This window comes from Anthonomus grandis, chromosome 22, assembly GCF_022605725.1.
Source record: "Anthonomus grandis grandis chromosome 22, icAntGran1.3, whole genome shotgun sequence".
In the NCBI taxonomy this organism is placed as follows: domain Eukaryota; kingdom Metazoa; phylum Arthropoda; class Insecta; order Coleoptera; family Curculionidae; genus Anthonomus; species Anthonomus grandis.
In genome coordinates this window covers 27,175,368-27,189,003 of record NC_065567.1, presented here as the reverse complement: position 1 = coordinate 27,189,003, position 13,636 = coordinate 27,175,368, and the positions used below count along the sequence as shown (strand labels likewise).

The following is a 13,636-nucleotide window of genomic DNA, read 5'->3' as shown; positions in this document are numbered from 1 at the left end:
AATATTATTTTTTAAAAATACTTTAATAAGCATAAATGATTAACTATAAACAAAGTGAGTCTGACCACATTAGAACAATTAAAATATATATATCGTGGCGGATAATACCTCATTCGGGAGTTTCATTTTGGGCATTACGCTACAAATATAGTTAAAATAGAAATATTAATCAACTGACATAAAAGAAATCATTCGGAAAAAATCGCTTCTGCTGATAAATGGGATTAAAGTTACTTTTAATTCAAGTAAATTAATTTATTTGAAGACCATTAATCAGTAGTCAAATACCAATAATAAAATTACTATATTTCGGAAATAAATTTAAACTTAATAATTATTATTGTGAAAAAATTTCCTATTTACACGCCAAACGTAATGAACAACTGGGTATTATTTTTATAAACTATATTACAATAAATGCACTTTACAATACCCAGTGTCAAAAAGATCGAAACAGGATCATGACGTGCTATTGTCTTTGCTTATCAACCTGTTTTATTAAAATTAAATATAAAAAGGAACTAGTAATAGTTTTTGTAAACATAAACAATTTATGTCAAAACTATTTTAAAAATAATTGATATACAGGATTTCCAATAAATATTACTTTCTTGTATTTATAGCATTCAATGAATACAAAATTAATTACATTGCTGAAGTGTTGCCTCATAAACTTTATCTAAAATATCCTGTAACTCAATATCTTAACATCATAATGTTAATTAAAAATAAGTAAATGTATAATGCAATATTCAATACTATTGCTCAGTCTATAAATATTCCTTAAACCAACTCCAATGTAATAGAACAAATAATTATATTTTTAATGACAATCTAATATTTCATTTCCACATTAATAATACACTTTTATTTTGTCAATGTATAAAGGTGAATATTGCATGCAACATTCATTACTTATACAAAAATAAAAACATGGCAATCCCTTGAACTGCTTTAAAATATCTATCACAGATCGCACAAGTCTGTTAAAAGAAAAAAATAAAATATTAGCGTGCCATTTTTACAATTGATAAGAATATAGATAGAGTTTCGGCAACATGGTAAATCAAGAAGAACTTATTAAAGTGTAATTCTATGAGATTCTAATATTTCATTTTTAAATACATGAATCTTAAACTCAATTTTTATAAAATAGATTTAAAAAATCCAATGTCTGATTTATTATTGCATTAAAAACAAAAACGACTTTTTTATGCAGTTACACTGTCAGAATCAGTCTGGTGTGGTAAAACATAGGGTTTCGCTTTACGCTGTCTTCGCCGCTCCTTTCGTTCTCCCATTACCAACCTTAGTTGATCTATAAAAAAAGTATATAAAATCACATAAAATTCAACAAATGATAAACAATTATTACCCAATTTATTTCTTGTAACCAAATTTTGGTCTTCATGATGAAGGATAGTTGAATAAGAGGAGCTAGTACTAGAACTACTACCTGGTTCTGATCTATTAAAATATGAAGAACAAGTGGACACTTCTTCAGGTTGCACATCTTCCGACAGAGAAATTGTAGGTTCTTCACTACCCTGAATAAAAGCTGCTTATCATATATGCAAAGGTAAATTTTAAATAAAATATACCTTATTTTGGATACCTCGAAGTTCAGGCACAGAACATAAGAGATCATTTAAAATATGAACAATGGTTGCAACATCTCGACGAGGTCTGCCTCTTGAATCCTGCAGGGTTGGACTTAATGCCCCACTAAAAGTACCTGAGTAAACATTCTCACGACGACCCCCTAGGATATAAAAGAAAAGTTGTTTTTTTTCAGTATTAACTTATTATATGGTATAGCTGCACTAATAAAAAAACCTGAACTTTGATAAAATAAGAAAAAGAATAATTACAATTCATTTTTATAAAAATCTGATTTAAAATAAACTACTTGCCTTTATTTCTAGTTTTTTCCCTTCCTGCAAAAATATCTGCTGACAATTTTCTTAATGTATGTTGTAAGTTTTTGCTAGCTTGTATAAGACTAGGAGGCCCTGGAGAGTGTACCAAAGGTGCACAATTTGAAGGTCTAAATAGAATATCATAATTTCAGACATTTTCTTTAGAATAAAAAGAGTTACTTACTTGCTGGATAATGCTACAGTACTAAGCTGAAGCTGTATTAACATCATGTGATCTCCCAGTCTCATACTAAGGTTTAAAGGAGCTTTACCACATAAAAATTCATTAACTTGAGTATCATTCAATGACTCTAAAGCTTGCATAATGCCTATTTCTGGACGTTGATTCTATAACAAAATTATTATTTTTTAATTATATATAAAAAAATCTTATTTCAAATAGTACTTAATGTAGTAATGTAAATTGAAAAAAAATATAAAAAACTTTGTTTAAAAACAGATTTAAATACCTCATCATTCATTAAAAAAAAATGAATATTCAAGCTTTCTTCAAGTTTTTTTTATTGTATTATGATATGAGATTATCAAAACTAGAATTTATTATTAGTAAAAATAAAGTTTTCTAATGGGGTTAAAAAGCTTTACCCTATCTAATTGAATAATATTTGAAAAAATTCACATTATCATATTACTAGATTTACCAATTGCAGAGCATGTAAATAAGCATGCAATAAGCATGTTACATTTGTTATTAATTACTATACTTACAATAAGGCCTGTTTCTACATTAGGAAGGAGAGTGATTTTAGAGCCATCAGCAATTCCATGCTGATACAAATTTCCATCTTGAAGCTGTCTAAAATACACAGAATATAAACACAAAAATAGAGGTAACAGTACTTTTCTTTTAGACCCACTTATCTCTGAACAGCAAACATATTCTATCTCTGGGCACCTTAAGTTTTTTTGATATAAGTTTTTTTAAGTTCTCCACTGTGCTGTGTGATTCTAGACTAATGTAAAACTCGCCCCCAGTCGTGGGACTCACTTGTACGTTTATATGGGTATCTGGGCCACACCCCTGGGAAATATGGTTATTGGTAGTTTCAGGCAGGTTTTCCATTGTCTCAAGCGCCTCCCTCGCCTTTACTGAAATGTACGTCACTATACTCTGAACTATGTGGTTATTTTAATATTTAAAATAAAACATGACCGCTCTCATACATTGCTACTCTGGAAATTTTCAATTTATTTTACTTTCCGAATTAAAAGTTTATTGAAAATAAATTAAAAAGTACTACCATAGCTCTATTTTTTGTTCAAAATGACTTGACAAGCTATTGTCATGTCACGAGGGAGATAAAAAAGTCACAATCTTCATAACGTATCCGTAAACGTAACCAAATGCGCATGTTCAAACTCATTACGCATACTCAGTACATAATATATTTGATTGAAACGTAGGATCCTCTCTTTGTCTTTCCTTCGTGTCTTCGGAGTTCTTTCAGGAAGACAATTATGGTCTAAGCTACCACAGCTAGTTGTTGTTCGAACCATGTTCGGTGCACAAAAAGGCCCATACTGGGCAAGGAACTCTTTTTCACCCACGCCTTACTATGTAGTGAGTAGACGTTCTAAATTGTAAATTGGATCACAATCTGATAAAACCAATGGCTAATCGTAATAAAAAAAGGATATTAGAGAAGCCTTAAATTAAAAAAAAAAACTGATTTCTTGAAAATCTGATTTCTTTGCTTATTGTATGTCAATAATATAAATTAATATAATTATAATTTCCACCGATAATCTATTTTGCGATTACAGGTGCCTGTGGCAAAATCCCTCAGCGACATCTTTAACAAATAAGTCGCAAAATGCAAAATAGAATAGTTTCAAATTGATAAAGAACTTGACAAAAAAAGCCAAGCGTGAGGAATCGCGTCATATTTAGCGAGTAAGCGCCTTATTCGGATGCCTTGCGATGTCTTAAGCGTTACGTTACCACATTTTTGAGCTCGAATGACGTCATATCGAATAGCTGTCACAGTCTAAACATTTGTTTTCATGGGCTTCAAATTCGTTTTGAAAACGGACCTGAATCATGAAAACACTTATTTATCTCAGTTTTCAAAACGTTTTGAGTCTAAATACGATCTCATACATTTTTAAGGGCGAATCGAGATCCAAATTAATGTCGCCATAAAAACGATTATGAAGAAAAGACATTTGCCCAAGAGGAAATGTGAAAAAGAAAATATCAGAATAAACACATCAATCATTTTTTTTTCAGAGAAATCAACACAAACTAATCAAAAATCATCAATTTGAAAAAAAACATACGTGCAACCTCATCTTGACGTTCTTTTCTATATATTTTGCAAATGTAGTATCGATCGACCATATTTTTGTCATGTAGGTATATTAATACCAAATTAACTAAAAGTAATACAAAAAAATGTAATGCTTCTCAACTGAAAAATATCAATAATTTGACATCAATTTACTGTTTAGTGTCTGTGTTGTTGTGTCTTTATTAGTGGCCTCGGAAAACCGAACCGCTAACAAACGCTTGAAGCGCGTTATACGGTAACGTTATGATTTACTTGATCGCTCGAATGACATGTCTTAGAGACGCTTACAGCCGCTTACTCGCTAAGATATGGGCTTTAGTCATTTCATCATACAACATAAGATGTCTGTCAAGTGCCAAGCTGCCAAGCTGTCTAAATGTTTTTTTTTCAGGTTATGTTAATTTAGTTGTCAATATATTATACACTTAAAAGTTAACATTAAAGTTTATATTTTAGTAATGACCGAATCAAGAAAGTCTGTAGAACTCGGTGAAGAAGCTTTAGCCCAATTTGACTGGCTTCAACTACAAAAAGATTTGAATGAGGCTATGCCACAGGAGAGTAATCTGGATAAACTTATGAGAAAATTCATAGAGAATCCTTTGGTTCCCATTGGTAAGCTAAAGAAAAAAAAGAAGAAAACATTGCATTTATTAAGCATTTTTGGATTTTGTTAATTTGTTTTGTCATTCTCTTTCTTAAGGTAATTGAATTAGATCTTTTACATTCTTTAGTAAATATCTGAATTTAATAGGCTCTTATACTTTTTGAGATTATTAAGATTTTGAAACAAAGCAGTAAACTATGATTCATTTTTTTTTTAATAGACATATTTTATTTAAAAAAACATATTCATTTTGTTGGGGATGTCTATGTTGACTTTTACTACTGACTGACTTGATAAATTATATGGGAATCTTAGTTGAACTTTTTCTAGCAGACAAAATATATGTTAGCAACTACCTATATTTCTTTTATAGGTGCAACTGCTACTACCATGGCACTATGTTATGGAATTTGGAACTTTAGACATGGTCGCACTAAACAGTCTCAGTACATGATGCGCACTAGAGTGGTTGCTCAAGGTTTTACCATTGCAGCTATTGTTGCTGGATACATATATGGGATGGGAGCTAAATAATATTCTAATTTAGTGTTTGTTTAGTATAAATTAATTGTTGACCTTTTAGTACTTTTAGAATAATTCATTGAATGTATATAGTAAATTTATTAACTGTATTGGCCAATAGAGAATATACAAAAACACATGTTATTTTATTATAAATTTTCTCGAATAGTCAGTGTTTTTTTTTAAATTTCAATAAGATATATTATACATTAGATTAGATGATCATCATAGATGCAAGAAATATAGATGTTTCAGCCTCTGCACTAGTAATATGGTATTTTGATTAATTTTTGACATTAATTATTTATTTACATTAACAAAAGTAACAGTATTAAAGTACTTCTTGTTTGTTAATTTTTAAAAAGAAAAGCTATTATTATTATATGATTGGCAGTTATTAGATAACAATAAATTGTATCACAGACTTTAACAGGATCTCCAATTTCTAACTTTCCAAGACTTTTATCTTTTTTATTACAAATTAAAATTTATCTTATTTGCAGAATTTTATTTTATTAAGAAACTGTCACAAAACAAAAACATGCATATTTACATAATTTATGAATTACAACTAAAAGAAAGTAAAAATTATTCTGATAAATAAGAAATTGTCTAATGTAAAGATTTTGGTTTTTCTAACAAACAATATTAATCAAAAATGAGCATTTTTCTGAAAAAAAAATAATTTGTGTATGTATTGAAAAAAAACAATTAATTTTGCATATTTATTAATTTACTTATACATGTAACAATTTACCCTACCTCCTAGCCTTAACTAATTATTTGACTAGATTTTCTGAAATCACATTTCTTTTTAGTTGCTTAATTGTTGGATGGTTACAATTTAATTCATGAATAAATTTATTAAATTTTATAGAAATTTAATATACAATGAATAGTAACAACCTATATTTTAATGTAAAGTTCATTGAACATTATTATTTTATTGTCAAAGGTAAAAATAAATTCATTGGAATTAAAATTAAAAGAGAGCCTTTAATTAAAACCGGACCGTGTTGCACCACAATTTCAAAATAACGTTCACTCAAAAATTTAATTTGGAATGCATATTATAAATTATAAATTATTACATGTGAAGAGGACGTCTTTTACCACAACTAGTCGAAAGTCAGCAGTGCCGAAAAGAAATGGGGTAAAAAGCGTATACACTTATGACTAAAGATTTTAGAGAAGCAGTATGAAATCACTAGTCACAAAATACAATATTATTTTTATTTTATAATTTTTGTAACCTCTACTATTCTATATGTGTATTTTGTTACTAAAAACATGTTTTATTTAGACTTTAGATATACTCCGAATATAAAATTTTCCTTAAAAAAACTTAAAATAAATGCTTGTCGTAAGAAAGCTGTTAAACTGCACAACAAATTAAAAAAAAAAACTTTAATTTCCGGTCTATTCAATTCCAAATGTGTTAGTTTCTTCTACTGCTAATAATAATTTTTCATATAAAACTTCAAAAGTGGGGTACGGTGGTAAATCTAATCTGTTAAAACATGTATGCGCTCTAGGTAAACTGTTGGGTTTACCCCATTTTTCTATACAGAATTTTCTAGAGCCTATCGAGCCTCGTAAAGCTGAGAATCCTTCGAATGGAATACTCGATGTTCCAGTGACGAATTGCAGTAGACGAAGTCGTTGTTCGTTTGTAAACCTAAGGAAAAGATTTCCAGTTACATAGAATAAATGTCTGACATCTTTCGTTGGGGTGGGTTCAACACATATATCATATACATGAGTAACAAACAACAGTAACCTACTTGCTGTAAAAACTACAGTTTAATTTAAAAGAAAAACATTTTTTACAGCAGAATTAGTTTTTGAAATTGCTCATCTTTTTTGCGACAATTACCTTTCAATTGCTTGCCAAAACCAAGATACAACGGGATACTGGTCATGATATCCTCCTCTATATTCAGTATTGTTCCTCCAATCTAACAAATCAATTTCAGCAGTTCCCGCAATAACCAGCTCTAATTCTCTTGCATCGAATACTCCTACTAATCTGGGATCTACAACTTCGTAGAAACCACGAACCAAAGATTCAATCTGATCTGCAACTCCCCGTTCTAATCTCCATCTAACTATTCGCTCTAGATATTCCTACAAATATTATTAATTTTTCTCTTTTTTTTTTAAAGCATTCACAACAAAAATACAAATGAACCTTTTTATTTTTTTCTGTAACTGCTACATTTCTTCCTCCAGGTTTTAACTCCCTCTCCATAACCTGACCAAACACCTCTTCAGTTACTGCAAATGTCAATTCAAGTTCACCCTGTAGTGATATATCATGATCTTTAATCCATTGTAAAGACTGATGAAATTCGAAATCAAGACTTTCTAAATCAGACAAGGCTACGGGTATTCGAAGTAAAGCCTTATAAAATGGACGAGTGAAAAATGCATCTAGGAGGTATTGATGAACCAATGCTAAGCCAATAACTCTTCCGCTAAATCTAAACCTGAAAAAATTATTCGTTCAAAATGAATATTAATCATGTTGATGTGCCAGGTGTTTTATATTTTTACCAGTCATGATAGTTATCTACAAAAGCTGACATAGGTGAGATTTGTACGGTATAAGTATCGTTGGCAGAATATTCGAAAAGGCCATAATAAGGATTAAATAGTTCTCGAGAAAGAAGAAAAAAAAATTCCCTCGAGGGACCTCCGTAGTCTAATCCTTCCTCTTTATCCCAAACAATACATAATTTTCCTTTTTGAAGCTCTTTTTTATTTGCTGACATTATTTTTCTGAATGCATCTTCTAATAGGTGATCTCGTCGAATAGGTAACCTAAAATTTGCATAGTCGATACAAATCTCCTACTTGTTATACTTATTTATAATTACTTAAATTTCCCTGGTCCCTGACCATATCCCTTAGTTTCCAACTTTCGATAAAAGTTGCGCAGCTTTGCCTCAAAATCTCTTTTGTGTGGTGCAGGCACCCTGTGCCTACCTAGTCCAGGTGAAGCGATAGGTGAAGGTTGGGGCGAAGCTCTAGGGCTTCGGGTCGATATTGTTTCTACGGTCGGAACATATGACATAATTTCCTGTTCAAACAGGCTGAAATAAAGTGCAAAATATATCTATAAAAACCTGTATTAAATGACCTGTAATAATAAACAAAAATTAACGAAAGGTTCGGTCTCACTTTCACGATCTTAAATTTAAAAAAATCCACATTTTAAAAGTTCGCTTTTTATACAAAATAGACATTATGCGGCGTAAGTGGATTGATAATAGTATTTAGTTTTGTCATGTAAAAAAAATAGAAAATGTTGATATTGTACTTACAGACTATATATGACTCCAATAGTTTTAGTAACGATCCCCATTTGGTCAAAAAGAAAAAAGAACTTTTATATAGTTTTTAAATAAAAACTGATTTTTTTAAACAAAATTATAAATGATGAGTAAATAAATAGGACCGAAACAAAAGCCGCGTTGAAGATTTTCCAGGTAGTTTTGCGGATGATATCATCAGTGCGGCACGATAAGATATTTTCATCGCGTTGGTATCAAAATTACTATTGAAGCCGCTATAAATTCGATTTTATTTTAAAATGGTTTCGTAAACAATCATCGTTACCGCTTAAGACGACGCGACGCGGTCCGCGCGGTCCGACGCTGGTGGGATTTCGGATTAGTGTGGTTGTCCATCCATGTGTTCTTTTTTAAACAATTAGTTTTAGTAATTACTCGATGTGTTTATTTAGATACGCTACTTTTTCATTTGAAAATTACAAAATCAATGATCGTTTACAATTAGTAATAAATAAAAAAAGTAATTTTCATCGAAAACCATTCAAGATATTAAATTTAATAATTTTACTTAGTTGTATTTTTATGTGAATATTTAAATTAAGTCAGAATATATACATTGTCCTAAATGGAACTTTATTCTGATTTACATTATAAAATTAAAATTCTCAAAAAAACATCTTGCAACTATCTCTTAATAAAAATATGCAACCAAACAGGCAGCAGGTTAAAAATAATTATTTTTAACCTTTATAAATATACGATATATTGTGTGAAAAATTAATATTATGATACATTAATAGGCTTTTGTATAATATGTAAATAAAAAAGCAAAACAAGGCACCGTTTTTTAGGTTAAATTTAATCACTTAAATTAGCGATGTGTTACTTTAAGAGTCACCTTGAAATATCGCCGCTTTTACCCACTATAGTTTATACTTGCGAAGTGTAGGATAATAAGATAATATTTTTCGTTGTTCTCAGCGATTTAGTGTCTTTTCATAATTAACATATTAAAGATTTGCAAAACCTTAGTGTATGTGACATTGTAAACTTTTTCCTTGATATTTTCATAAAAATGTACATTACAATAGTATACACTTTTTCAATGTTTTCTCTTAGAAACATTTAAAAAATTAAGTATTTGTGTATGTTATAAAAAATTAAAATAAATTACAATAAATAATTATTATAACAAACTGAGTTTATTTATGTCTAAATATTTTTTCCATTTTAACACCTTTGAAAAAAGAAACTTCTAAATGTTTTACTAGTAATAAAAACAGTTAATTATTAACTCACTCACCTAAGCAAAATCGTAAGATTAACATCATGACTTAATCTGTCCAATGCGATAGTTCCGTCCACTCTTACAGCATTGATTTTATCTCTTAGCGAAGAAGAACTTCCCACAGGCGGGTGTCTTTCTTTTAAAATGTCAAAAATATTTGGCTGCCTTATAAATGCTACAACTTTATCGTTGTACGCCACTGGAACTTCTGGAATGTTAGTAGTGGCATTTGCTGTTGTTGTTATTGGACGAGGAGGAAGAAATGGAGCCTAAAAAAATTCATTCATCAATATTTTTTTATGAATGTGTTGGTTTTTATATAAATTTTAATTTGAGTAATAATATTTAAAAGTATTTATAAAAAGTCTTTGATATTAAATTAATTTAGTTGAAATGTAATGTACCTCTAAATCTTCAGAAAATCTTCTATCAATTGTAAAACAATCTAAAGGCAATCTTGGATCCAAATAGGTAGTTTTTTTGTTTGTATGGTCAATAAAGAAATGCTAAAAAAATATCATATTTTTGAAAACAATGATACTGTGCAAAACTCTGAAACTATAAAGAATGCAATTAATAAATTGCACAAAAACAATTTATTGTGCGAAAAAAGTATTATGCTTCACTGATATTGATGTAAAAAATATTGGTCCTCTTTGCATAAAATTCTTAGAAATTATACTTAATTAAATCATTACTTTTGAGCTGGAATCCCTTTTGATGTCCCAACCCTCTGGAAGATCTCGATTTGGCTCTGCAAATAAATTTATTAACGAAACTAACTCCTTATTGTGTTGATACTTGTCAAAATAAGTTGAATCTCGCCTAATTCGGTTAATCATATATTTGAGCGAAGGATGTCTGTTATATAATGATGTAGCTTCCTGCAAAATATAATTATGGGATTGGAAAAATAATGGTTTTATCGATTTGTTATACCGGGTTCATATGAAGAATTGTAAAAAAATCGGGCCGATTTAAAAATCGATAGCCAGGCGGAAAATTAACCAAATCTCCGTTTTCAAGCCTTGTCGAGCTTATGGTACGCCTTATGCTCTGATATCGCCGGTCCAATTGCCTTCGATGTTGTTCAGCGCCCACAATGTTCGACGGATTGCAATTGTTTGCACCCGGACGGGTCCAAGATGTTGTCCTTGTTGCATGGTCAATGTAAAATACCCTCCCATGGCTATCCATTCTTGCTTCCCATGCTATAAAACATTTTCATTGTTTTTTAATAATTTTGAGAGAAACTGATAATTTACATCATAGAGTAAAATAATAATACTATTATTATATCTATTAAGATACAATTTATAAGTACCTTTGGCAAATGTATCAAATAGAAATACAACTTACAAGGTGGAAGGGGATCTTCATGTTCTACAGTGACATCAGTAGGCACCCAAGATCTCTGATTTCTTTCTGGTAAACTCGGCAATCTTGAAGTATTCAATCTCTGCAAGGGTAGAGGAACTCTCTCATCAACTTGATTATCTTCAGATGACACAGTCATTCTTGCTCTTACAGTGGGTCGTTGAATAGCTAAAAAATTACTTAAATAAGTAACCAAGGAAAAAACCTTTTAATCAGTATTATTTACATGCATTTGTAAGCTCTGACATGGCAATAAAGCCAATTTTTGGTGGTTCACAGCTATTATAAATATTATCACTAACAGAAACGTCTTTTATATTCAAAACAGGCATCTCAGAAACCTTTAAATTTGGTGGTTGCAAATCACATACTGTGGTTCCCCGATTTTTTTTAGAGTGGTGGGTTGGAGTAGGAGGACAAACTGGCAACCTACCTGACTGTTCAGCTACCCTTGTTAAAGCTTTTGGATGTGGCCTAAAAAGTTATGAAATTACTGCTTAAAAATTGAGGAAAATCTTTTCATATTAATATATAAACATTTATTTTAGTAAAAATATTTTTTGTTTTTATTTTAATAATTAAATAAACATTCATTTTATACCTAACAACATCTCTTTTTGGTTTTATTTGATGAACAGGAGTATTTGAGTATTCAACAGCCACATCATGAGTAGTATCAGGCTTGCAAAGAGATCCTAACCTTGTTAAAGTTTTATGCATTTTATTATTTAATATACCATTTCCAGTTTCATTCATACTAATATTGGTATCCTTAGAAGTACTACATTCACTGCCATAAACAAAATATTTTTTTATTTATTTCAACATTAGATAATACAACTCTCACCTATATTTGTGATCTATTGACTTACAAGCATTATCAGGACTAGATTCAACATTTTTAATGACAACATTAAATTTATAATTATCACAACAACCATTTATAGGGACATCTACATTTGTTAGTATCTTAAAATTGTCATCAGTATCAATAATATCAAAATTAAAGGTATCTTCCACATTGAATGTTATTGGTTTATTCTTCATTGCTGTTGAGGAGCAATTTAAACTCACACCTAAAAATAGCACAAAATTTTTTTTTCTATATTTAATTACCATTTATTTACCTAATGCGTGTGATCTTTCTAATGGACGATGAAATTGTGATCTAGGAGGCAACATTGGCTTGAGACTTTCTAGTTTTAACATTCCTTCTAAACTTTTGTTTTCTTCATCTGGAGATGGAGAACTGTATGTATTCCATATATGGAAGTACTCTTTATTAGGAGACTTTTTGGATCGGATTTTTTTCTTTGTACCTATAAAAGAGCTAATTCAAATCCTGTACTTATTATATGAATATATTTTGTTTATATATTGAAATTTAAAATATAAAGGTATTACCTATATGCACCCAATAGGTATGCCTTAAATCACTTGATTCTTACAATAGATGTAAATTATAATTCTAGTACAATAATAAAGCACAAATGAGATTATATGCCTAATTATTATTAGCTAAAATAAATAAAGGTACTTATCCTCTCTACCTATTATTCTATTGAATTTTCTTAATAAAATTCAATTTACCTTGTGGACAAATACTTTCAACATCTTGAGTTGTAATATCTGACACTGTTTTTGAGACATCAAAGTTTAGACCTTCAGCTCCTTTAGTATTTAATGCAGGGTTTATATCAACACCTCTAGTTGTTACTATAAATGAATTAATTGTGCTACTGCTACATGCCACTAATTCATTTTCATGTTGTGCAGGCTCTTGATTATGTATTTCTGAATTAAGATCACTCTTATTTAATAAATCATTTTCTTCCTCCATATTAATAAGCTTTTCAAGCCTTTAATGAGTATCTCTACATTTTATCCTATATTTATTACTCATATCTTATAAATATTTATTTATGACTTTAAAAATCTTAGAATTTCCATGGTAATTGGATTTCAGACTCTTTGGCACCACATGCCAACCCTTCTGGAAATTTAAATCTGTGCTTGTTTATTCGATGTACTTGTATATTAGGTTTACCACATGACAAAAAATAAATTATTTGGAAAAACTGGTTTGTAGCAAATTTAAATGTTCCTGAAATTATATCATTTAACTTTTAATTAATAGTGGTTTTATTTTCATAATACATTTTTGATTATTTGTTTACATTTTATTCTATGTATGTGTCAATTTGACATTGAAAGATTCGTCTCCTCTTCGCTCGCTACACTCGTGTCTCCTGGTTCCGTTGGGATGATAGTTATGGTCTAAGCTGCTATGGTAATTGTATGTATACTAGCAGCTA

General features: G+C 29.8%; 2 protein-coding genes and 1 long non-coding RNA gene across 4 annotated transcripts; 1 reads left to right on the top strand and 2 right to left on the bottom strand.

Annotated features, from left to right (window-relative positions):
* Positions 1 to 4: 4 nt before the first annotated feature.
* Positions 5 to 3,300, bottom strand: LOC126748248 (midnolin-A). Of its 2 annotated transcripts, XM_050457345.1 has the most exons (8): positions 3,182 to 3,300; positions 2,798 to 3,029; positions 2,649 to 2,736; positions 2,104 to 2,267; positions 1,914 to 2,047; positions 1,602 to 1,762; positions 1,376 to 1,547; positions 5 to 1,318 (listed from the first exon to the last, which is right to left on the bottom strand). In XM_050457345.1, exons 2-8 carry the CDS (start codon positions 3,001 to 3,003, stop codon positions 1,212 to 1,214), a joined length of 1,032 nt encoding a protein of 343 aa, XP_050313302.1. In that variant the 5' UTR covers positions 3,004 to 3,029; positions 3,182 to 3,300; the 3' UTR covers positions 5 to 1,211. The 2 variants fall into 2 exon arrangements, with proteins under 2 accessions (XP_050313302.1, XP_050313301.1); XM_050457344.1 differs by having other exon boundaries at positions 2,798 to 3,244.
* Positions 3,301 to 3,346: 46 nt separating this feature from the next.
* Positions 3,347 to 4,819, top strand: LOC126748710 (uncharacterized). The gene is made up of 3 exons (XR_007664804.1): positions 3,347 to 3,501; positions 3,705 to 4,622; positions 4,688 to 4,819. It is a non-coding gene; the product is annotated as an uncharacterized LOC126748710 (long non-coding RNA).
* A 1,760-nt stretch (positions 4,820 to 6,579) lies between these two features.
* Positions 6,580 to 13,519, bottom strand: LOC126748677 (E3 ubiquitin-protein ligase HECW2-like). The gene is made up of 15 exons (XM_050458051.1): positions 12,912 to 13,519; positions 12,449 to 12,640; positions 12,169 to 12,397; positions 11,923 to 12,111; positions 11,548 to 11,795; positions 11,304 to 11,489; positions 10,884 to 11,155; positions 10,643 to 10,828; positions 10,349 to 10,450; positions 9,960 to 10,213; positions 8,240 to 8,455; positions 7,917 to 8,183; positions 7,552 to 7,849; positions 7,237 to 7,487; positions 6,580 to 7,038 (listed from the first exon to the last, which is right to left on the bottom strand). Exons 1-15 carry the CDS (start codon positions 13,159 to 13,161, stop codon positions 6,780 to 6,782), a joined length of 3,399 nt encoding a protein of 1,132 aa, XP_050314008.1. The 5' UTR covers positions 13,162 to 13,519; the 3' UTR covers positions 6,580 to 6,779.
* Between the last annotated feature and the right edge of the window lie 117 nt (positions 13,520 to 13,636).